The sequence below is a fragment of the Pan troglodytes genome, chromosome 7 (genome assembly GCF_028858775.2).
Source record: "Pan troglodytes isolate AG18354 chromosome 7, NHGRI_mPanTro3-v2.0_pri, whole genome shotgun sequence".
NCBI classification, from domain to species: Eukaryota; Metazoa; Chordata; class Mammalia; order Primates; family Hominidae; genus Pan; species Pan troglodytes.
In genome coordinates this window covers 130,942,601-130,968,938 of record NC_072405.2, presented here as the reverse complement: position 1 = coordinate 130,968,938, position 26,338 = coordinate 130,942,601, and the positions used below count along the sequence as shown (strand labels likewise).

Sequence of the window (26,338 nt, the reverse complement as noted above, 5' to 3'; positions counted from 1 at the left end):
TAATGACTTCAACCACCCAGGCACAATGACATTTTCACACACCACTTAGTTTTCACTCTTGAGTTTTCTCCGTTTTCCTTTTTCTCTCCTTCTCCCTACCCTCTTCTTACTGCATTTCCTCATTTTACCTCCTTCCATATGTTAATTATGTAATTGTTGAAGTTGAAACTACCTTTTTAAAAAAACACGTAATACTAAACATTTGACCCTACAAAATGGTTCTTTTGGGGTATGTTATCAGCAAAAACCTACTAAAAAAATGAAACCATTCTCATCTCTTTTCACCGCAGAGTCACTGATTAGCTCAGGCTATGAGAAAGCAAAGAGACTTCAACAGCTAATTGTAGCTCTAGTTACGGCCACAACTCTCATTAACTTGTGCCCCTTAACAGGAACCTCATATAGCTCTTTTTTGTTTTTAGAACAAAGAGGTAGATGGGTTAAAGGGTGACATGTTATCAGGTTTGCCCCAAATCTTTCAGTATCTTGCAAAAGACTCATGCATCTTTCCCTAAAGTTATTTTATTTTCCATTCCAGGATAGTAGAAAGAGCCTTTGTATAACCTTTTAGTTTTTCCTGGGGCTTGCATTTTTCTGCAAATCCCAGTACTCTGGAAGGGAGCTGGACTATAGCCCACCTGCCCTGGAGGACTCTCCATGCTTCATTGGACCAATACAATTTTATTCTGCACAAATTTGGAAAGACTGTTCATTGTAAACTAGGAAGACTGATCAAGATGAGCATGGCACTGTGACATCTCATGCATGTTGCTTCATTTCATCGTTTCAATAATCTCAATAGACAAGTATATTGAGGCATTCTACAGATAAAGAAATCGAGGCTTAGGGAGTTTAAGTAACTTACCTAATGCTTCGCAGCCAATAAGTCATAAAGCCAATCTGAATCCAATAAGTCATAAAGCCAATCTGAAAGTCATAAAGCCAGTGTGCATTCCAGCATGCATCTTTTCAATTGGTGAGAATATGGGCTGCTGAAAGAACTACTGCACAGCCAGCCAGGAATGGAATGTCTTTACTCTCTATCACTTTCTCTTCTGGAACATGCATTACACTGGATCACGTTTTGGTAAAATGAGGTCAAATAACAAATTAGGTCAAAATGCGTGTATCTGAAGTTCAGTTAATGCCAGGCAATGGAGATATATAGGTATAAAATCACCCCATGACCTTGTTGAGAATCTTGAGTTGTCACCCAGGGATTTGAAGGACTTCAGGGACACCAAGTACCTATCGTTTGCCTTAGAGAGTAGAGCTCATTGATATTAAAAGAGGAATTTTATAGACCTTTCTTCTCTCCCTTTGGGTTTTGTTGGGGGTGAGGGAAAAAAAGGGGGAAGGTAGGTTGCTGAATTCTTTTAATTACTCAGTGCACAAATAATTGACAAATAATTTGGCACTTTTTCCGTGCCAAAGTTTTGTCAGATCAGCCCAACAATTGTTAGCCCACCATCATATTTAGTGGTTTCATGCTGCTCTCACGTGTTGTCAGTGAGAGGCTCATTCTCAACTCTCCTATTGTCATTGACTCCTATCTTAAGTCTAACATATGTCTCATCTTATAAGCCAGAGCCAAAGCTTAGTTAAAAAGAATGATTTCCAGGAACCGGAGCCAAGATGGCCGAATAGGAACAGCTCCGGTCTACAGCTCCCAGCGTGAGCGACGCAGAAGATGGGTGATTTCTGCATTTCCATCTGAGGTACCGGGTTCATCTCACTAGGGAGTGCCAGACAGTGGGCGCAGGTCAGTGGGTGCTTGCACCTGTGCGAGCCGAAGCAGGGCGAGGCATTGCCTAACTTGGGAAGCGCAAGGGGTCAGGGAGTTCCCTTTCTGAGTCAAAGAAAGGGGTGACGGACGGCACCTGGAAAATCGGGTCACTCCCACCCGAATACTGCACTTTTCCGACCGGCTTAAAAAACAGTGCACCATGAGATTATATCCCGCACCTGGCTCGGAGGGTCCTACGCCCACGGAGTCTCGCTGATTGCTAGCACAGCAGTCTGAGATCAAAGTGCAAGGTGGCAGCGAGGCTGGGGGAGGGGCGCCCGCCATTGCCCAGGCTTGATTAGGTAAACAAAGCAGCCTGGAAGCTCGAACTGGGTGGAACCCACCACAGCTCAAGGAGGCCTGCCTGCCTCTGTAGGCTCCACCTCTGGGGGCAGGGCACAGACAAACAAAAAGACAGCAGTAACCTCTGCAGACTTAAATGTCCCTGTCTGACAGCTTTGAAGAGAGCAGTGGTTCTCCCAGCACGCAGCTGGAGATCTGAGAACCGGCAGACTGCCTCCTCAAGTGGGTCCCTGACCCCTGACCCCCGAGCAGCCTAACTGGGAGGCACCCCCCAGCAGGGGCACACTGACACCTCACACGGCAGGGTACTCCAACAGACCTGCAGCTGAGGGTCCTCTCTGTTAGAAGGAAAACTAACAAACAGAAAGGACATCCACACCAAAAACCCATCTGTACATCACCATCATCAAAGACCAAAAGTAGATAAAACCACAAAGATGGGGAAAAAACAGAGCAGAAAAAATGGAAACTCTAAAAAGCAGAGCACCTCTCCTCCTCCAAAGGAACGCAGTTCCTCACCAGCAACGGAACAAAGCTGGATGGAGAATGACTTTGACGAGCTGAGAGAAGAAGGCTTCAGATGATCAAATTACTCTGAGCTACGGGAGGACATTCAAACCAAAGGCAAAGAAGTTGAAAACTTTGAAAAAAATTTAGAAGAATGTATAACTAGAATAACCAATACAGAGAAGTGCTTAAAGGAGCTGATGGAGCTGAAAACCAAGGCTCGAGAACTACGTGAAGAAGGCAGAAGCCTCAGGAGCCGATGCAATCAACTGGAAGAAAGGGTATCAGCGATGGAAGATGAAATGAATGAAATGAAGCAAGAAGGGAAGTTTAGAGAAAAAAGAATAAAAAGAAATGAGCAAAGCCTCCAAGAAATATGGGACTATGTGAAAAGACCAAATCTACGTCTGATTGGTGTACCTGAAAGTGATGGGGAGAATGGAACCAAGTTGGAAAACACTCTGCAGGATATTATCCAGGAGAACTTCCCCAATCTAGCAAGGCAGGCCAACGTTCAGATTCAGGAAATACAGAGAACGCCACAAAGATACTCCTCGAGAAGGGTAACTCCAAGACACATAATTGTCAGATTCACCAAAGTTGAAATGAAGGAAAAAATGTTAAGGGCAGCCAGAGAGAAAGGTCGGGTTACCCTCAAAGGGAAGCCCATCAGACTAACAGCGGATCTCTCTGCAGAAACTCTACAAGCCAGAAGAGAGTGGGGGCCAATATTCAACATTCTTAAAGAAAAGAATTTTCAACCCAGAATTTCATATCCAGCCTAACTAAGCTTCATAAGTGAAGGAGAAATAAAATACTTTAAAGACAAGCAAATGCTGAGAGATTTTGTCACCACCAGGCCTGCCCTAAAAGAGCTCTTGAAGGAAGCAATAAACATGGAAAGGAACAACCGGTACCAGCCGCTGCAAAATCATGCCAAAATGTGAAGACCATTGAGACTAAGAAGAAACTGCATCAACTAACGAGCAAAATAACCAGCTAACATCATAATGACAGGATCAAATTCACACGTAACAATATTAACTTTAAATGTAAATGGACTAAATGCTCCAATTAAAAGACACAGACTGGCAAATTGGATAAAGAGTCAAGACCCATCAGTGTGCTGTATTCAGGAAACCCATCTCACATGCAGAGACACACATAGGCTCAAAATAAAAGGATGGAGGAAGACCTACCAAGCAAATGGAAAACAAAAAAAGGCAGGGGTTGCAATCCTAGTCTCTGATAAAACAGACTTTAAACCAACAAAGATCAAAAGACACAAAGAAGGTCATTAATGGCCATAAGGCCATTAACGTTAAAGGGATCAATTCAACAAGAAGAGCTAACTATCCTAAATATATATGCACCCAATACAGGAGCACCAAGATTCATAAAGCAAGTCCTGAGTGACCTACAAAGAGACTTAGACTCCCACACATTAATAATGGGAGACTTTAACACCCCACTGTCAACATTAGACAGATCAATGAGACAGAAAGTCAACAAGGATACCCAGGAATTGAACTCAGCTCTGCACCAAGCGGACCTAATAGACATCTACAGAACCTCCACCCCAAATCAACAGAATATACATTTTTTTCAGCACCACACCACACCTTTTCCAAAATTGACCACATACTGGGAAGTAAAGCTCTCCTCAGCAAATGTAAAAGAACAGAAATTATAACAAACTATCTCTCAGACCACAGTGCAATCAAACTAGAACTCAGGATTAAGAATCTCACTCAGAACTGCTCAACTACATGGAAACTGAACAACCTGCTCCTGAATGACTACTGGGTACATAATGAAATGAAGGCAGAAATAAAGATGTTCTTTGAAACCAACGAGAACAAAGACACAACGTACCAGAATCTCTGGGACGCATTCAAAGCAGTGTGTAGAGGGAAATTTATAGCACTAAATGCCCACAAGAGAAAGCAGGAAAGATCCAAAATTGACACCCTAACATCACAATTAAAAGAACTAGAAAAGCAAGAGCAAACACATTCAAAAGCTAGCAGAAGGCAAGAAATAACTAAAATCAGAGCAGAACTGAAGGAAATAGAGACACAAAAAGCCCTTCAAAAAATTAGTGAATCCAGGAGCTGGTTTTTTGAAAGGATCAACAAAATTGATAAACTGCTAGCAAGACTAATAAAGAAAAAAAGAGAGAAGAATCAAATAGACCCAATAAAAAATGATAAAGGGGATATCACCACCGATCCCACAGAAATACAAACTACCATCAGAGAATACTACAAACACCTCTACGCAAATAAACTAGAAAATCTAGAAGAAATGGATAAATTCCTGGACACGTACACTCTCCCAAGACTAAACCAGGAAGAAGTTGAATCTCTGAATAGACCAATAACAGGAGCTGAAATTGTGGCAATAATCAATAGCTTACCAACCAAAAAGAGTCCAGGACCAGATGGATTCACAGCCGAATTCTACCAGAGGTACAAGGAGGAACTGGTACCATTCCTTCTGAAACTATTCCAATCAATAGAAAAAGAGGGAATCCTCCCTAACTCATTTTATGAGGCCAGCATCATTCTGATACCAAAGACAGGCAGAGACACAACAAAAAAAGAGAATTTTAGACCAATATCCTTGATGAACATTGATGCAAAAATCCTCAATAAAATACTGGCAAAACGAATCTAGCAGCACATCAAAAAGCTTATCCACCATGATCAAGTGGGTTTCATCCCTGGGATGCAAGGCTGGTTCAATATATGCAAATCAATAAATGTAATCCAGCATATAAACAGAGCCAAAGACAAAAACCACATGATTATCTCAATAGATGCAGAAAAAGCCTTTGACAAAATTCAACAACCCTTCATGCTAAAAACTCTCAATAAATTAGGTATTGATGGGACGTATTTCAAAATAATAAGAGCTATCTATGACAAAACCACAGCCAATATCATACTGAATGGGCAAAAACTGGAAGCATTCCCTTTGAAAACTGGCACAAGACAGGGATGCCCTCTCTCACCACTCCTATTCAACATAGTGTTGGAAGTTCTGGCCAGGGCAATTAGGCAGGAGAAGGAAATAAAGGGTATTCAATTAGGAAAAGAGGAAGTCAAATTGTCCCTGTTTGCAGACGACATGATTGTATATCTAGAAAACCCCATTGTCTCAGCCCAAAATCTCCTTAAGCTGATAAGCAACTTCAGCAAAGTCTCAGGATACAAAATCAATGTACAAAAATCACAAGCATTCTTATACACCAACAACAGACAAACAGAGAGCCAAATCATGAGTGAATTCCCATTCACAATTGCTTCAAAGAGAATAAAATACGTAGGAATCCAACTTACAAGGGATGTGAAGGACCTCTTCAAGGAGAACTGCAAACCACTGCTCAGTGAAATAAAAGAGGATACAAACAAATGGAAGAACATTCCATGCTCATGGGTAGGAAGAATCAATATCGTGAAAATGGCCATACTGCCCAAGGTAATTTACAGATTCAATGCCATCCCCATCAAGCTACCAATGACTTTCTTCACAGAATTGGAAAAAACTACTTTAAAGTTCATATGGAACCAAAAAAGAGCCCGCATCACCAAGTCAATCCTAAGCCAAAAGAACAAAGCTGGAGGCATCACACTACCTGACTTCAAACTATACTACAAGGCTACAGTAACCAAAACAGCATGGTACTGGTACCAAAACAGAGATATAGATCAATGGAACAGAACAGAGCCCTCAGAAATAATGCCACATATCTACAACTATCTGATCTTTGACAAACCTGAGAAAAACAAGCAATGGGGAAAGGATTCCCTATTTAATAAATGGTGCTGGGAAAACTGGCTAGCCATATGTAGAGAGCTGAAACTGGATCCCTTCCTTACACCTTATACAAAAATCAATTCAAGATGGATTAAAGACTTAAACATTAGACCTAAAACCATAAAAACCCTAGAAGAAAACCTAGGCATTACCATTCAGGACATAGGCATGGGGAAGGACTTCATGTCTAAAACACCAAAAGCAATGGCAACAAAAGACAAAATTGACAAATGGGATCTAATTAAACTAAAGAGCTTCTGCACAGCAAAAGAAACTACCATCAGTGTGAACAGGCAACCTACAAAATGGGAGAAAATTTTCGCAACCTACTCATCTGACAAAGGGCTAATATCCAGAATCTACAATGAACTCAAACAAATTTACAAGAAAAAAATAAACAACCCCATCAAAAAGTGGGCAAAGGACATGAACAGACACTTCTCAAAAGAAGACATTTATGCAGCAAAAAACACATGAAAAAATGCTCATCATCACTGGCCATCAGAGAAATGCAAATCAAAACCACAATGAGATACCATCTCACACCAGTTAGAATGGCAATCACTAAAAAGTCAGGAAACAACAGGTGCTGGAGAGGATGTGGAGAAATAGGAACACTTTTACGCTGTTGGTGGGACTGTAAACTAGTTCAACCATTGTGGAAGTCAGTGTGGTGATTCCTCAGGGATCTAGAACTGGAAATACCATTTGACCCAGCCATCCCATTACTGGGTATATACCCAAAGGATTATAAATCATGCTGCTATAAAGACACATGTACACGTATGTTTATTGCGGCATTATTCACAATAGCAAAGACTTGGAACCAACCCAAATGTCCAACAATGATAGACTGGATTAAGAAAATGTGGCACATATACACCATGGAATACTATGCAGCCATAAAAAATGATGAGTTCATGTCCTTTGTAGGGACATGGATGAAATTGGAAATCATCATTCTCAGTAAACTATCACAAGAACAAAAAACCAAACACCGCATATTCTCACTCATTGGTGGGAATTGAACAATGAGATCACATGGACACAGGAAGGGGAATATCACACTCTAGGGACTGTTGTGGGGTGGGGGGAAGTGGGAGGGATAGCATTGGGAGATATACCTAATGCTAGATGACGAGTTAGTGGGGGCAGCGCACCAGCATGGCACATGTATACATATGTAACTAACCTGCACAATGTGTACATGTACACTAAAACTTAAAGTATAATTAAAAAAAAAGAGAATGATTTCCCTGTTTACTTGGATCTGCAAGATCATCATAGGCTACTGGTACACAGCTCCAAAAACTCTCCCTCTACATTTGCAAACAGGCTTTTTACAGGACTTTACTTCATCTGAAAGCTTCTCTATGGTGGTTTTAAGATATAGATATGTCTACAGATGCTTTGGTACTCTTCCTTGTATCCTAGTGGAGCCTAATTCTCATTTTCTTGAATGTGTATTGGACTTAGTGACTGACTTCTAACAAAAAGAATAAACCAGAACTCATGGTGTGTCTGCTGGTGGGAATGTAAACTAGTAAAACCACTATGGAAAACAGGATGGAGGTTCCTTAAAGAACTATAAGTAGAACTACCATTTGATCCAGCAATCCCATGACTGGGTATCTACCCAGAGGAAAAGAAGTCATTATATGAAAAAGACACTTGCACATTCATGTTTATAGCAACACAATTCACAACTGCAAAAATGTGGAAACAACCTAAATGCCCATCAACCAATGAGTGGATAAAAAAATGTGATATACATACACCGCAGAATACTACTCAGTCTATAAAGGAAAAAATAATGGCATTTGCAGCAACCTGGATGAAGTTGGAAACTATTATTCTAAGTGAAGTAACTCAGGAATGGAAAACCAAATATCTCATGTTCTTATAAATGGGAACTAAGCTATGAGAATGCGAAGGCAGAAGAATGATATAATGCACTCTGGGGACTCAGGAGGAAGGGTGGGAGGGTGGTGAGGGATAAAAGACTGCACATTGGGTACAGTGTACACTGCTCAGGCGATGGGTACACCAAAATCTCAGACATCACCACTAAAGAACTTATCCATGTAACCAAAAACCACCTGTTCCCCCAAAACTATTGAAATCTAAAAATCAGAGAAACAATAACAACAAACATGGTGTGTGCCTTTGAAGACCAGATCAGAAAAGGCATAGCAGTTCCTTTTTTTCTTTGGAGGAAACAAGCTGCCATGTCAGGAGGACACTCAAGCAGCCTTTGGAAAGGCTCATATGGCAAGAAACTGAGGCTTCCTGCCAATGGCCATAAGAGGGAGCCATCTTAGAAGTGGATCCTCAACCCCAGTCAAGCCTTCAGATGCCTGCAACCGCTGTCAGCATCCTGACTGCAAATTCCTGAGCCAGAACCACTCAGCTAAGCCATTCCCAAATTCATGACCTACAGATACTGTGAAATAACAGATGTTTGGAATTTTGTTTTGTTTTGTTTTTTTGTTTTTCAGTAAGGGTCTTGCTCTGTCACCCAGGCTGGAGTGCAGTAGTGCAATCATGGCTTTTACTGCAGCCTTGACCTGGCCCCAAGCGATCCTCCCACCTCAGCCTCCTGAGTAGCTGGGACTACAGGTGTGCACCACCATGCCTGACTAATTTTTAAATTTTTTGTAGAGTTGGGGCCTCCCTACTTGCCCAGGCTGGTCTCAAACTCCTGAGCTCGAGTAATCCTCCCACTTCAGCCTCCCAAAGTGCTGGGATCACAGGCATGAGTCACTGTGGCTGGCCTGGAATTTTAAGCCATATTTTAACTGGGGGGAATTTGTTAGTCAGTAGTCCATGACTAACATACTCTCCAGAAGCCACCTGTTGTATTGCCCATCTGGGGACACCTATCAATAGGCGCAGCTCCTTAGGGGCTCCAGCTTAGCCTCAGAGAGGCCTGTGGTGGTCTTCAATCTGTATAATTTGTGGAACATTTAAAGCATACACCCAGGCTTCCATCTCTGGAGATTTTTACTCAGTAGGACTGGGATAGGGTCCAACCATTTATATTTAACTGAATGATTTTTTAAAAAGAAGCCTATTAAAGGATATCTGAGGAATACTTTTGGTTGAGAACCTTGCTGTTCTTTTTGATGATAAAAAGCAACGGGCCTCTCTGCTCTATGTCTTTTGTATTCTTTCTCTGAAAACTGACAGGGGAAGCTCAGTTCACCATTCCATGTCCCTCTCAGCCACCGGGAAGCCTGGCAAACAACTAAGCTCAGTCCTTTTTTAAAATGAACCTATGGCGCAGCCCTTCTCAAACTTGACTAGAGTCAGATTTTCCTGGAGGATGATTGCTGGACCTCACCCCCAGAGTTCCTAGTTAAGTAGGCCTGAGATGGGAACCTATAATTTGCATGCAAATACTGCTGGTCTGTGGCCATGCCTTGAGAATCGCTGCCAAAAAGTATGGGACCTGGTATTTCAACTTTGCCTCAGAAATTGTCCTAGATCCTTCCTACACTTCAGGTAACAACAAAAAATGAAAGCAAACAAAAATTCATCCATTTTTGCCTGAGGCAAAAGTAATCCATCGTGTTAGAAATTTGAATAGTGATTATATGAGAGGACAGGAACTGGAAAGGGTATACAAAAGGAATTTCTGGGATGACTGTAATATTCTATTTCTTGATCTGAGTGACAGTGACATGAATATATTCTCTGCAAAAATACAGTTGAGGTGGACACCTACAATTTGTGAAGTTTTCTGTCTGTGTGTTACACTTTTAAAGTTTACTTAAAAATTAATAATAATGATAAGCGCTGTCAAAACCTGGAAAAAAGGGGCCTCTGCAACACCAGCCTGTACCTCTGTTTCCAAGTCTGCTTTATCCTAGGGCCATGCTGGCAACCCAACAAAGAAAATACCCTTTTTTCTTTCTTTCATTTTTGCTGGCATCACTTTTGTTTGTGTAATACCTGTGGAGTGGCTGTTTCCCAAGATGTCGTTTCTTTGAAAACAAATGCCAGCCTTCAAAAGAAAATATTGTAAATGACGTATTTGCATGCTTTAAATTCCTAGAATAATAGATATTGATAGAATAACTTGAAAAGCCAGTTGATAACCACCATTGTTGATTAAAAATAAAGTTTTAAAGAAAGGAAAGAAAAGCAAGCTGAGATCTCATTAATGCTTTTGAGAATCCTAGTTTGTGTTCTGCTATGCAACTTTACTGAACAGTGAGAACTTTGGGAGACAATGAACTCACCCCAGATTTATTACCCATTTCTTTGAAAAGAACCTAAAAGTCATGAGATTTTTTTTGATTGACAGTTGATTGTAATTATTAAGTCTTTGGCTATGAATGAAGAAAGAGGAAGAAAAAAAATGCTGGCTATTGGGCCTACCAACCAAAAAAATTCCAGGACCAGATGGATTCACAGCCGAATTCTGCCAGAGATACAAGGAGGAGCTGATACCATTCCTTCTGAAACTATTCCAATCAATAGAAAAAGAGGACATTCTCCCTAACTCATTTTATGAGGCTAGCATCATCCTGATACCAAAGCCTGGCAGAGACACAACAAAAAAAATAATTTTAGACCAATATCCCTGATGAAGAACAATGCAAAAATCCTCAATAAAATACTGGCAAACCGAATCCAGCAGCACATCAAAATTTTATCCACCATGATCAAGTGGGCTTCATCCCTGGGATGCAAGGCTGGTTCAACATACGCAAATCAATAAATGTAATCCAGCATATAAACAGAACCAAAGACAAAAACCACATGGTTATCTCAATAGATGCAGAAAAGGCCTTTGGCAAAATTCAACAGCCCTTCATGCTAAAAACTCTCAATAAATTAGGTATTGATGGGATGTATCTCAAAATAATAAGAGCTATTTATGACAAACCCACAGCCAATATCATACTGAATGGGCAAAAACTGGAAGCATTCCCTTTGAAAACCGGCACAAGACAGGGATGCCCTCTCTCATCACTCCTATTCAACATAGTGTTGGAAGTTCTGGCCAGGGCAATCAGGCAGGAGAAAGAAATAAAGGGTATTCAATTAGGAAATGATGACGTCAAATTGTCCCTGTTTGCAGATGACATGATTGTATATTTAGAAAACCCCATCGTCTCAGCCCAAAATCTCCTTAAGCTGATAAGCAACTTCAGCAAAGTCTCAGGATACAAAATCAATGTGCAAAAATCACAAGCATGCTTATACACCAATAACAGACAAACAGAGAGCCAAATCATGAGTGAACTCCCATTCACAATTGCTTCAAAGAGAATAAAATACCTAGGAATCCAACTTACAAGGGATGTGAAGGACCTCTTCAAGGAGAACTACAAACCACTGCTCAACGAGATAAAAGGACACAAACAAATGGAAGAACATTCCATGCTCATGGATAGGAAGAATCAATATCGTGAAAATGGCCATACTGCCCAAGGTAATTTACAGATTCAATGCCATCCCCATCAAGCTACCAATGACTTTCTTCACAAAATTGAAAAAAACTACTTTAAAGTTCATATGGAACAAAAAAGAGCCCACATTGCCAAGTCAATCCTAAGTCAAGAGAACAAAGCTAAAGGCATCATGCTACGTGACTTCAAACTGTACTACAAGGCTATAGTAACCAAAACAGCATGGTACTGGTACTAAAACAGAGATATAGACCAATGGACAGAACAGAGCCCTCAGAAATAATACCACACATCTACAACCATCTGATCTTTGACAAACCTGAGAAAAACAAGCAATGGGGAAAGGATTCCCTATTTAATAAATGGTGCTGGGAAAACTGGCTAGCCACATGTAGAAAGCTGAAACTGGATCCCTTCCTTACACCTTATACAAAAATTAATTCAAGATGGATTAAAGACTTAAATGTTAGACCTAAAACCATAAATACCCTAGAAGAAAACCTAGGCAATAGCATTCAGGACACAGGCATGGGCAAGGACTTCATGTCTAAAACACCAAAGCAATGGCAACAAAAGCCAAAATTGACAAATGGCATCTAATTAAACTAAAGAGCTTCTGCACAGGAAAAGAAACTACCATCAGAGTGAACAGGCAAACTACAGAATGGGAGAAAATTTTTGCAATCTACTCTTCTGAAAAAGGGCTAAATCCAGAATCTACAGAGAACTCAAACAAATTTACAAGAAAAAAACAACCCCATCAAAAAGTGAGCAAAGGTTATAAACAGACACTTCTCAAAAGAAGACATTTATGCAGCCAAAAAACACATGAAAAAATGCTCATCATCACTGGCCATCAGAGAAATGCAAATCAAAACCACAAAGAGATACCATCTCACACCAGTTAGAATGGCAATCATTAAAAAGTCAGAAAACAACAGGTGCTGGAGAGGATGTGGAGAAATAGGAACACTTTTACACTGTTGGTAGGACTGTAAACTAGTTCAACCATTGTGGAAGACAGTGTGGCGATTCCTCAAGGATCTAGAACTAGAAATCCATCCCATTACTGGGTATATACCCAAAGGATTATAAATCATGCTGCTATAAAGACACATGTACACGTATGTTTATTGCAGCACTAGTCACAATAGCAAAGACTTGGAACCAACCCAAATGTCCATCAATGATAGACTGGATAAAGAAAATGTGGCACATATACACCATGGAATACTATGCAGCCATTAAAAAGATGAGTTCATGTCCTTTGTAGGGACATGGATGAAGTGGAAACCATCATTCTCAGCAAACTATCACAAGGACAAAAAACCAAACACCACATGTTCTCACTCATAGGTGGGAATTGAACAATAAGAACACTTGGACACAGGAAGGGGAACATCACACACCGGGGCCTGTCGTGGGGTGAGGGGAGTGAGGAGGGGATAGCATTAGGAGATATACCTAATGTAAATGATGAGTTAATGGGTGCAGCACACCAACATGGCACATGTATACACATGTAAGAAACTTGTATATTGTGCACATGTACCCTAGAACTTGAAGTAGAATAATAAAAAAGGAAAAAAAAAAGAAAATACTCATTCCTCTTTCTGTAGCATAGTCATGCCTTAACCCATCAAGATGTATGAAGTGTCCAGAGAGGCACTGAGACGGATAGTGGGAGAGTGGAGAAGACTGTGTTTTTCCGCTTCTTCCACACTGAAGATGTAGGAAGGGGCAGATTTGCGGCAGCCTATCCACCAGCCATGAAAATCCAACCTTTCTTATTGATAAAGGGGATGTCTGGTAACCCAGACACACACACACAAAAATGCTGGCTATTTGACAGGAGATTCCTACTCTACCCAAAACCCCAATATCCCTGGTTCCTTTTCTTATTGAAAGGCTGTCCCACATTATTGTAGATGATAATAAGAGAACAGAATTTATCTCAGAGATTGGGGCATGCATTGTTACTGTTGGTGTTAATAATGACCCAGCTGATGCAAGAAAGGAAGGACTCAAGATGGCTGAAATAAAAGTTAAGCGTATTGAAGCCAAAGAAGCTTTAGAAAATTACATTACCTTACAGGATTTTAACTCGGCATCAAAATTAAAAGAAGAAATAAGAGCATTAGAAGGTGTCAAAAGAAACCTTTTGCAAGAGACAGAGCAACTTGAAATCAGAGAAGTCCATGTAGAGAAGAATGACGCAGAAGCATTACAGAATGTCTTATCTTATGCTGTGAACTGTTGAAGCAGATGTCCATTTCAACAGGCATAAGTGCAGCCATGAATGGGATCATAGAATTTTTATTCTTCCTAAAATAATAAATGTTTACCCTATAGTAAGAAGCCTGGCTGTTTTATGCTTGGGAGCTGCAGACTACAGAATCAGAATTTTGCACATAACACTTTGTGTTATTATTGCAGGTTTTGCAAATTGATGATGTCACAATAAAAATAAGTACTTTAAAGTGAATCTTTGACTAACTGATAATGTTTGGGGTTGAACCACGTAAACCTAAAAAATCAAAGCCTTTTAATATGAAGGTTCAGAGATAAACAGTGATTTATGAGCAAGAGTCATAAAAAGTTGAAAAGGCCCCTACAGCGAAGAATGTTCTGAAACTCCTTTCTGATTTCTTAGGTAGTGAGGTATCTACACTTAGGACAGGAGCCACAGACGGACTAGCCAAGCTGATGTTCTCTGGGATTTGGTCAGCAGCAGACTTTTTCCCATCTTATTTTGTTATGGTAGAATCCTGTGACTGAAGAGGATGTTCAACTTCGACATTGCCTAGGCATGTTCTCCCCCATGTTTGCTTATGCAAACAGGACTAATCAGGAATGCTTTGAAGAAGTTTCTCTTCCAAGCCTGCAAACACTGGCCAATGCTCCTGCATCTTCTCCTTTAGCTGAAATTGATATCAGAAATGTTGTTGAGTTACTTATAGATTTGACAAGAACAAGTAGATTAAATCCTCAGGCCAAGAATTCCTAAGATTATCAGGCCTTAACAGTACATGACAATTTGGCTATGAAAATTTGCAGTGAGATCTTAAGAAGTCCATGCTCACCAGAAATTCGGGTCTCTAGAAAAGCCTTGAGTTCTACTTTTACACAGTTGGTGGGACTGTAAACTAGTTCAACCATTGTGGAAGTCAGTGTGGCGATTCCTCAGGGATCTAGAACTAGAAATACCATTTGACCCAGCCATCCCATTACTGGGTATATACCCAAAGGATTATAAATCATGCTGCTATAAAGACACATGCACACGTATGTTTATTGCGGCATTATTCACAATAGCAAAGACTTGGAACCAACCCAAATGTCCAACAATGATAGACTGGATTAAGAAAATGTGGCACATATACACCATGGAATACTATGCAGCCATAAAAAATGATGAGTTCATGTCCTTTGTAGGGACATGGATGAAATTGGAAATCATCATTCTCAGTAAACTATCGCAAGAACAAAAAACCAAACACCGCATATTCTCACTCATAGGTGGGAATTGAACAATGAGATCACATGGACACAGGAAGGGGAATATCACACTCTGGGGACTGTTGTGGGGTGGGGGGAGGGGGGAGGGATAGCATTGGGAGATATACCTAATGCTAGATGACGAGTTAGTGGGTGCAGCACACCAGCATGGCACATGTATACATATGTAACTAACCTGCACAATGTGCACATGTACCCTAAAACTTAAAGTATAATAATAAAAAAAATAAAAAAAAAAAAGAAGAAGAAGAAAGAGGAACCTGAGCCAGCACCCTCACCACGTGATGCCCTGTGCTGCCTGGAAACTCTGCAGAGAGTCTGCATCAGCAAGAAGGACCCCACCAGACTCAGCCCCTCAACACTGGACTTCTCAGCCTTCATAACTATAAGAAATAAATTCCTTTTTAAAATAAAAAAAAAAGCCTTGAGTTCTTTAGAACTCAATAGCCATCTTGCAAAAGATCTTCTGGTTCTATTGAATGGGATTCTGGAGCAAGTAAAGGAGAGGGCATATCTGAAAGCTTTGGAGAAAATCAAGATTCGGTTAGCAAAAAGGAAATAAAGAATTTGGTGACCAGCCTGAAGCAGCACAGGATGCCAGCTTGACTACAACTATTTTTCAAAATGAAGATGAAAAGAATAAGGAAGTACATATGACTCTTCTTAGGGATGTAAAAGCAACCCTGGCATCAAAATCTACTCAACAAAAGACTAACAGGGGACAGAGAAAAGTGATAGCTTCAGCTATGATGAAGAGGAGACATCAGATTGCTGAGGCTGAGTCTGAAAGTGACCATGAAGTTCTAGAACCAGAATCAGAAATGAAGATGAAACTACCAAGACAAGCCAAAACAGCAGTGCTGGAAAAAAGTAAACTTAATCTTGCACAATTTCTCAATGAATATAGAAGTTAGGAAAGATGGTGGAGGTAGAGTTCTTTAAAATTATCTTCAGTTCTTTGCTTTAATAAAGTTACCCTTGTCAAAATTTTTAAAAAGGCCTTCAAAAGAAAATATTGTAAATGAAGTATTTGTATGTTTTAAATTCCTAGAATAATGAATATTGGCAGAATAACTTGAAAAGCCAGTTAATAACCATCATTGTCAATTAAAAATAAAGTTTTCAAGAAATAGAAGAAAAACAAGTTGAGCTCTCATTAATGCTCTTGAGAATGCTAGTTTGTATTCTGCTCTGCAGCTTTACTGAAGAGTGAGAACTTAGGGAGAGAATGGAAACTCTCACCTCAGATTTATTACCCATTTTTTTGAAAAGTGCCTAAGAGGCATGACATTTTTTTCTTCTGTGCGAGGACAGTTGTCACCTAAAGAATTCCCTGTTCCATCACATAAAATTTTTGTATCTTATTGGGGAGACTGGCTTTGCAAATTCCTTAAAAAGAATACTTCCTGGCTAACATGGGGAAACCCCGTCTCTGCTAAAAATACCAAAAAAATTAGCCAGGTGTGGTGGCGGGTGCCTGTGGTCCCAGCTACTCGGGAGGCTGAGGCAGGAGAATGGCGTGAACCTGGGAGGCGGAGCTTGCAGTGAGCCAAGGTCGCACCACTGCACTCCAGCCTGGGCGACAGAGCGAGACTCCGTCTCAAAAAAAAAAAAAAAAAAAAAGAATACTAATTATGGCTAAAGTTCCCCTAGTGATATCCCACTTTCCAAATCATCTCTCTTCTACAACTTAATGCTTGTGGTAAGACGGTTTAGTCACTGTAAAAGTTTGGTTTCAAATGTTAACGAGGCCAATTGCATTGAGTCTTCTAACTCTCAGGCCATCTGCAAAATTGTTATTTTGGAACTCAGGATCTAGGTGGGACATTACTGGGCATAGTTGTTGATGATGAGTACTACACTTCACATCACTGCAGGAGACAGTGAGTGCCCCCCATAAGACATTGTCCAATCTCAAGGAGAGGCATCGTGGTATAGTATTTAAATTCACAGGCTTTTGAGCCAATTTAACACGGGTTTGAATCCCAGCATCACCAACGGTGTGGCCTTGGGTAAATTGCTTCTTCCTCTCTCTCTCTCCAAAGTTCAATTTTTTCCTCTGTTAAGGGGGGTTAATAATATCAGTCATAGGGCTATTAGAAGCATTATATATAATACTATAAAATGATTTAAAAGTTTGCCTGGCACATAGTAGATTCTCAGTGAATAATATCATGATTATTAAGAGATGAAAGGAAGTTAATAAATGGATAATTCTATTGAGCTTTGAATTTCCGAATCCCTGTATCTTTCTAATGTAAACATGAATGAATAAATGATATTTATTGCATATATACGTGAATGAATATTGGGTTTTTTTTCTTTATGCAATTAAAAAGTATCTGTCTAAAATTTACAGATACGGAGAACAGGTTAGTTGTTGCCTAGGGATTTGGGATAGTGGTGGGGGTGGGGGACACATGACTAAAAAGGGGTAGTTGCGGGGGAGATTAAAGATCTCTGCTTTGTGGTGATGGAGTAGTTCTGCATTGTGATTGCAGTGGGGTTTATACAAATCTACACATGAAAAAAATGGCATAGAACTATACATTCACATTGTACCTATGTCAGTTTCCTAGTTTTGATACTGTACTATAGGAGGTGAAATATAACCATTGGGAGAAACTGGTGAAGGGCATCCCAGACTTCTTTGTACTATTTGTGCAACTCCATGCTAATCTACAATTACTTCAAAATAAGAAGTTAATGACATAAAGTATCTGTTGAGAATGTCCTTCTTTTACCACAATTACAGTATACAGATCTCTCTCTCTCTGTTTCTCCAGTAATCCAGTTACAGTTCTGGCATAAGTTTTGGTGTTGGACTTTTATTTTTATTTTAATTTATTTTATTTTATTTGAGACCGAGTCTTACTCTGTCACCCAGGCTGGAGTGCAATGGCTTGATCTCGGCTCACTGCAACCTCTGCCTCCCGGGTTCAAGCAATTCTCCAGTCTCAGCCTCCCAAGTAGCTGGGGTTACAGGCACCCGCCATCATGCCCGGCTAATTTTTGTATTTTTGTAGAGACGGGGTTTCTCCATGTTGGCTAGGCTGGTCTTGAACTCCTGACCTCAGGTGATCTGCCCACCTCAGCCTTCCAAAGTGCTGGGATTACAGTCATGAGCCAGCATGGTGGGCCTGGACTTTAAATAGAATACTTTAAGTGCATCTCTCTCCCCATTGTTACCCCTTCCTAGGCCAGTTCATGCCTTTACACCACAGGTTTGAGGATTAAGTGGAAGCTAAATGTGCTACAGATAAAATTCCTAAAAGATGCAAAGTTTGGTCATCTTCGATTCTAAAATATTCTCAATTGATTAACACTGAGCAGCAGGATTAAGCATGTGGCTAGATATATTTCAATCTATTTCCTGCCAGCAGCAGCAAGGATGTGTGAGTATATTATTAAAATCCTCTGTGAATTAAGAAGTAAAGCAAATTAGTATCAGCTCACAGTTTGGAAGTCTCGATATGATACTACTAATCAGCAAATCAGCTGAATAACAAGAAAATCAGATAACCTTAATTTAGGTGATTTGGTGGTTGCACAGCTGTGTTCCCAATATGTAGACCAGTACTTGGGAACCCAGTAAATATGCGTGGATGAATTAATGAGTGAACGAATGGATGGCGGGACTGTTAAGGCATCCCGTTAGAAACTGACAAAGTCTAAAAGTAGGAGTAAAGAATTAATTCACCTTTGTGACCCAGATCTTGACGAAGCAGGACCTGCCAGGAAACTTTCTAACCCTTCTCTCTGTGCTCCTGTAGGCAGCTTGAAATCCACTCTCCAGATGCTAAGCACACGGTGATCCTAAGGAGCAAGGACTCAGCCACGGCCCAGGCATGGTTCAGTGCCATCCATTCCAATGTTAATGACCTGCTGACCCGAGTGATTGCTGAGGTCAGAGAGCAGCTGGGGAAAACAGGCATTGCTGGGAGCCGAGAGATTAGGCATCTTGGCTGGCTTGCAGAAAAGGTAAGGAAAATACCTTCCTCTGTAATAGTCGTCCTCCCCAAGATTCCCCCAGCGCTCATAACCACTAAAGTTATCTCATCCCATAGGCTGATTCTCTCATTCACAGTCTGTGTGGATTTCTCATTCCTCTCCAGCAGGCTACAGGCCTTTACATTATACATGGGTTTTGTCTTAATCAACTTTGATTACCTGCACTTAGTCAAACATGTGGCAAATTGCACGGGGTCCAGGTTGTTGGATGGATGAATGAGTGAGTCGAGGAATAGATTGATCCTATTTTAACATCTGTGTATGAAGGGAAGGGAAAATAACTCAAACTCAGAACAGAGCTCTTGCTTTGGGAGGCAAGGAAGTCAAAATTATTGCTTAAAAAGGGTTTGTGTGGGTTTTGATGAGCCTGTTTGTTTGAATTGAGATGATTCAATTATACATTTGCAAATAACAGCAAGAATTACTTGAGCAATTACTATATGCTGGCTCTTTTCTTATGTTACCTTATATTTTATTTATGCTCTTAAGCCAGTCACTCTTTAATGTCATCATTAAAGAGCACCTACTTTTGTGAGGCACAGTGCTAGGCAGGAGTGGGGAAGGGAGTGAAAAGATAATAAAGACTTAGCCTCTGTCTCAGACAGGACAGCTGCTGTGGAAAAGACTTTGGGTCATATTAACACAGTCCCTGATTTTTTTTCCCCAAGTTATGTGATATGTTAAAGGTAGTAAAACTCACTCTGTGGCCATCTCTTGGGAGTTACTCTTTCTCTCTATTTCAAAGGATCGAGCCTTTGCCATTGTCCTTACACATGATTGCTGTCCCTTGAAGTTGACCCGGAGTGCTCAGGAACACTGGACTTTGGGAATAATCTGACCTCCCAGTGACTCACTTTCTAATAGGCAGTAAATGGGAATAGGGAACGTCACAATAACACCTTTCCTGCCAAAGAACCCTGTCATCTGAGAAGGCCCAGTCAAATGGCACCAGAAATAATACTCGGGTTTTCCACCATTGTTCTTTGTTTGCAGCAGATCACGCGTGGGTCTTAGCCTAAAAATTTAACACCAAATGGGTTGTTGGGCTTGGTATTGTCCTATCTCTCAAAGATTTCAAAGAACGAAAGGGACAATGCTGGTGGTAGGAGCATCCAAATCCATAATAAACACAAACCACCCGTAGCCCTCATGAGTTTATGTGTTAGGGTTCCTGAAGAAAACAAGAGCATAAATCTGGATGGCTGATATAATTTTGAAAGTCACATCTCTATCACTCCCCACTTTCTACTCTCTCCAAATGCATGTGTTTTTATTAGGAAAAGGCCTGATACTCAAGGATCTTTCAATTACAAGTGGCAGAAAACTCAACTCAATTTAGCTTGAGCAAAATGAGCATGCCCGGGTTCTGATAACTGCAATGTCCAAAGATAAGCTTCAGGCATGGTGGGATCCAGGGACTTAAATAATGTATTAGGTCTAAGTCTCCATCTCTTTCTTTCCCTGTCCTTTCATTAGTTGATTACCAGGCTTCCTCTCTAGTTGGCCTGACGGTTCCAGGCTTATGTTTTCTTTGCTCCTGGTTGTCTCAGTGAAGAAAGGCCTCTTTGCCCCAATTGTTTCAATGCAAGTCCTGAGATTATAAGTCTAATTGGGTTAACTTGGATAATTCGTTCAGTCTTAGTGCTGAAATCAGCCTCACCTAAGTCATTTGCAGTGAAGATGAGGAGGGGTGGTTCTCTCATGGAAAAAATCAGGTGCTGTGCAAGAAAAAGAATGAATGGATACCAGGGAAGCAAAAGCAAACATTTACTGTAGAACAAGAGAAGGAGCTGATTGTGATGAAAAATGCTCTCACTTGGTTAAGTTTCTGAGTGGACTTGGAGGTATAGCACATATTTCAGGATCCTGGCAGGAGATGGATGGGAAGGTCGAAAGGGATCATTGGAAAGGATTTAATGCAGGAATAATTTATAAGGTATAGCCAAGGTTTGGGAAACCAATAAGAGATAGAGAAGAACTCCAGGGCCAACAGTAGTAAGAAGCCACTACCATCCCTTGACCAGAAAGGGCAAGGAGAAGCAGCAGTTACCTGAGACTAGGGAGGCTTGTAGCTGTAGAAAAGTGCCACCCACTACCAGCTGTGGTCTTTGGAAGAGAAATGCAGCCCCTGCCAACCCCTGCCCACTGACCCCCTGCTAGTGTCTTCCATGGGCTGAAGCTGGCTGGAAGCCAGAGGTAAGAAGCCCCACGGATGCACTCTTAAGGTGAGTCTTCCAGGGTACAGAGAAGGATGGGAAAGGTAGAGACTGGATCTGAAGGGGCAAAGGGAGGCTGGCCAACACATGCAACCCTGCATCTACCAAGTTGATGGTCTTAATTCTTGAAGGTACTTTTCTCTCATCTCTTCAATCACAAGCTATGTTTAAAATCATTATCACTATTCATGAAATTAAAAAATCTTCCAAAAGTTACTCTTTCTCACCTATAATTTGTCTCATGCCTTTTGCTTATCCCAAATTATTAGCAGACATATTATTAGACATTCTCATGGAACAGCAATAAATGTGCATATAAAGCTCTTCCTGTTTTTAGCATATGATTGTTCTTATGATGTAATTTCAGATCATCGTTCCAGAGGTCTCCTTAAGGGTATTATGCAGAGAATCTGTAAGAGCAATAATGATCATGGATAATTATGAGAAGCAAGAATGTCTTTTATTGCCTTCATTTTCACACTTCTCAGAAGATTACCATAGATCAAGTTTAAAGGAACAAATCCAAACTAGATTTTTTTGAATAAATATTTAATACTGAATCCTGGTGTGCAGATATATGAATGGTTTTTAGCAAAATGTTATAATGAATGGCAAATCCTTAATATGATGCCTTTCTTATATTATCACAAATATCATGAATTTGCTTGGTATTTGTAAAGACATAAAATGTGATCCTATATATATCTAGCTGTAATTTATCTTAAATTGATGTTGTCTTTTCCTATATTGTTATATTTTGATTTTGTAAATTTATCACAGTCACTCTGTGACAAGGTTGTACAGATCATATTTAATTTAATTTCAAATTTTTTAAAGCGCCATTTATATGAACTCAAAAAATATGAAACAACAACTTCCTTTTTAAAATTCCATTTAGTGCAAATCCTAAAACCTCCTCAACGCTACACAGGAGGAAAGTTTAATATTAACATTATTTTTCTTCATGAGATAGTCAGGAGACTTGAAGAATGGCTTCTGAGAAATGACAGGGATTTGAGTGAATGGAGAAATTTCCCTGCACTCCAAGAGAGGAGAAAGAAGGAAGGCCTGTGTTAGTACAGCTTGTTGGGGGAGTCAGGGGAAGACCAGAGACTGATCTAAAGTGAAGCGAGAGTTCATCCTGGAGAAAACTGACAAGCGGACCTGACATCTTGACTAGAACTTGATTATGGAAGATTATTTTTTCAATAGACAGGGTCTCACAATGTTGCCCAGGCTGGAACTCCTGGACTCAAGCAATCCTCCTGCCTCAGCCTCCCAAGTAACTGGGACTACAGGTGTGTGCCACTGCACCTGGCTATCAATTATGGACGATCTGCTTTCTCTGTGAGCACTGTCGCCTGTAGATGGGTCATGCACATCAATGTAAAGCCTTTCCCATGACCATATTAGCCTCAACTCTTTCTTTTTTTTTTTTTTTTTTCTTTGAGATGGAGTCTCACTCTGTCTCCCAGGCTGGATTGCAGTGGCATGATGTTGGCTCACTGCAACCTCTGCCTCCGGATTCAAGCAATTCTCCTACCTCAGCCTCCCGAGTAGCTGAAATTACAGGCGCATGCCACCACACCCAACTAATTTTTGTAGTTTTAGTAGAGATGGGGTTTTGCTCTGTTGGCCAGGCTGGTCTCGAACTCCTGACCTCAGGTGATCTGGCCACGTCGGCCTCCCAAAGTCCTGGGATTACAGGCGTGAGCCACCATGCCCAGCCAGCCTCACATCTTTTAACTCCTTGCAAGCCCCCATCTGGCCCAAGATGACCCATAAATACTAACTCCTGTGAATTGTAAAATGTGTCATGCCCCAAACACATTTTTCCCAATCTTTATTTCTTAGTTCATCTAATCCTTTTACAGTTATCATTACGTTTCAGATAAGAGAAAAACAAGCTAAGTTCTAGCTCTCTTGCTACTTAGAAAAACAGTAATAAACAGGGACACAGCAGCATTGTTGAGTTATATTTTGTGCTCAGTTCATCAGGCATTCCCTTTGCTTTCCCTTGTTATCTCGGTTTGCAAACTATTTCTTGTAGATTAAATACACAAAAACACAACACAGCAAAACAAAAGCCCAGTTGGGAGCTCTGAGATGCAAGTTCAGGTATCAGCTTTATTCATTTCCATTTCGTATTCTTTCAAATGGGAACGTTTATGTAGTTGTGCCTCCCCATGGTGTTACTGGAGAAAAGGAAGTTGGTAATTCATACTTATTATGGGCAATATGCTTCAAATAATCCAAATCCAATGAGGTAAACTTGTAGTATTTGAGTCACTTTTCTAAGATCTCTCCTCTAGTATGTGGTAGATTTAGAATTTGAGCTTCTCTTTCTAACTCCAAAGTCCAGCACTTTCCACTAAGCTGAGCTAATAAAGGGGCCCAGGAAACATGTGTCCTTATGAGTAATGCCTCCAACAATCCCATCTAGAGCAGTATCGCAGACCAAAAGCACAGCTTCAGAGCTAAGAGACATACCAAGATAATTCAAATCCTTTAAAATTATGAAAATAAGGGAAATGTGTATACCTAGGCCGGGCAACACTTACCAAGATCTTCTCATCTCTCCTATCCATATCCATCCTATATCTTCAACTGCTTCCATTCTTCTCATGACTCTAAAAGAAGAAAAACAAGAAGACATTCTCTCCTTTCTGTCCTTCTCTTCCATTCTTGACTATGTCAATCAACTGAACCTCTCTGGTTAGGTTCCTTCTTTTATCTTCCACAGAGTAATCCTCCTCCCTTCTCTTCCTTCCTAATTTTGTACTATAAAAGTTCAAAGAACAGGTCCTACAGAGACTGCAATCATATTTCATAGGGCAGATTAGGGGAAGGCAATTTGTATATACCCATACACACACACACATATCCATGAATTTCAGTTATCATTATTTAATTAGATACGCCAGTCTCTCAACAAAACAGTTCAAATTTCTGCTACCAAGGCATATTAACTGTGAGTAATTTCATAAGTACAGACCTCATTGCTAAGTCTTCAGTTCACAAATCCCACCATGTAATTAGCAGAGGTACATCCTGACTGGTGACCAATCACATCGCTTCTTTCAAAATCTATGGGTGATTGGCCATGGCACCTCTGTTAATCAGTTCACACACAGACAGCAAAGGAGATAACTCCCTTTCTTCCCTGTCTCCCAGTGACAAATCCATATGACACTTCACAAGAATGGATCCTAGAAAGAGGCAGTTGTCCCACAAAGATGACAGTGCAGCAAAGGTACAAAAAGTGGTAATGCTGGAAATGAAATTTGCATCAAACATAAATGGAATGATAGCAGAAATAGCTGCCCTTGGAAATGTTCACACTGATACTGTTCAAGATAGCAACCAGAAGAACTTAGGGAAGGTAAACTTATAACCTGTAAGTGAAGACTGTAGCTGTGACGAAGGATGAAGATGCCCCAGAGGAGGTGACACTTGTGAAAACTTCACATTAAAGAAACTCTCAAAGATAGCTCACATCATTGAAAGTGCAAAGGATAAAATGTTGCTAGCTGATCCAAACTTAGAAAGGATGATGACAATTTGTCAAAGCATTAAAAAAAAAAAGCTTGTTCTATATTATAAGTTAGATGAGGAGAAGACAAAAAGGTCTGTTCAAACTACTCTTCACTTTAATCCTCAATTCTTCTAATGTTTTAAATTAGAGATTACTAAGTAAACATTTACTCTATTTTTCATCTCCCTATGCATATATAATTGACAGTAAGGCAGTTTTTAACATTTTGATAAAAAATTTTAAAGGTCATGTAATGATCCTAATTTTTCCAACTGATTAAGATTGCTTAGTGTGGTTTCAGCTTTCACAGTCATTTTTATTACCCAGCACTACTGTGCAAAGGCAGAACTGAGAGATTTCTCAATCTGTCTACCTCCCTGTATCTATCTATTCATCCCTATCTAATTACCTATTTATCTATGTGAATATATTGATATCTCTCTCTCTATATATATATATATATATACATACTATAGTCTATATTCTTACATAATTTGTTAGATCACCATTAATTTTCAGTTCCAACAATAGCAATTTACTCATCCCCCCCAATTCTAGGTAACTAGAACCAACCAAGTGATTTCATTCTCTAGCTACATTGCCCACCTACATTAGAAGAATCTCAGTGTGAATGTAAAATAGCCCTGGCCCTAGTAAAACAGGCTGCTGTAATCAAGATCTTGACAGTGTAATTAACAGAATGATATTTTTGGAGCCTCTAAATATATCAGCCCCACCATCTGCCTAAAAAAAATTACCTAAGTCAGAATTTCTCACTGCTTCTTCCAGGGAGAAAATAGTCTCTGACCTGAGGGAACTCCCATCTGATAAGAGATAGAAATAGAACTACTGTCCAAGCTACCCTGGCTTGCATCATTCCTAAATCAAGACTATTGGTTATGGTAGAAAACACAGGCTGTTAATGCAATTAAGTGCTAATAGTCCTATTGTGTTGCTTTAAAAGGGAGTCATCAAGTTCCTGAGTGAATCACCTCTGAGATGGAGCAAGACTAAGAAAAAAATCTGGCAGCAGCTTGGGAATCTTCCCATTAGTCTTTTGCTACAAGTGTTTAAACTAAATGTGCCAGTATGAATTTCATTCAGATTGCCTCCATCATCTATTCTCTCAAATGAAACATCAGAGATTTTAAATTGGGATGAGTGAGTAGGTGGGTGGCAGAGGCAGTATGAAATATGCCCACTTTTCTGCATGCCTTCA

At 40.2% G+C, this 26,338-nt stretch overlaps 1 protein-coding gene and 2 pseudogenes across 2 annotated transcripts in view; all 3 read left to right on the top strand.

The window, feature by feature from the left end:
• SNTB1 (syntrophin beta 1) overlaps positions 1–26,338 on the top strand; it is a 278,226-nt gene that overhangs the window by 160,459 nt on the left and 91,429 nt on the right. For both annotated transcript variants that reach the window (XM_519931.9, XM_024345265.3), the window contains exon 3: positions 19,131–19,338. In XM_519931.9, coding sequence (XP_519931.2) covers positions 19,131–19,338 — 208 coding nt within the window. The remainder of the gene's footprint in view (positions 1–19,130; positions 19,339–26,338) is intronic.
• LOC104007739 (condensin complex subunit 3-like) lies at positions 13,682–15,057 on the top strand (annotated as a pseudogene).
• Positions 15,578–16,357, top strand: LOC134810832 (condensin complex subunit 3-like; annotated as a pseudogene).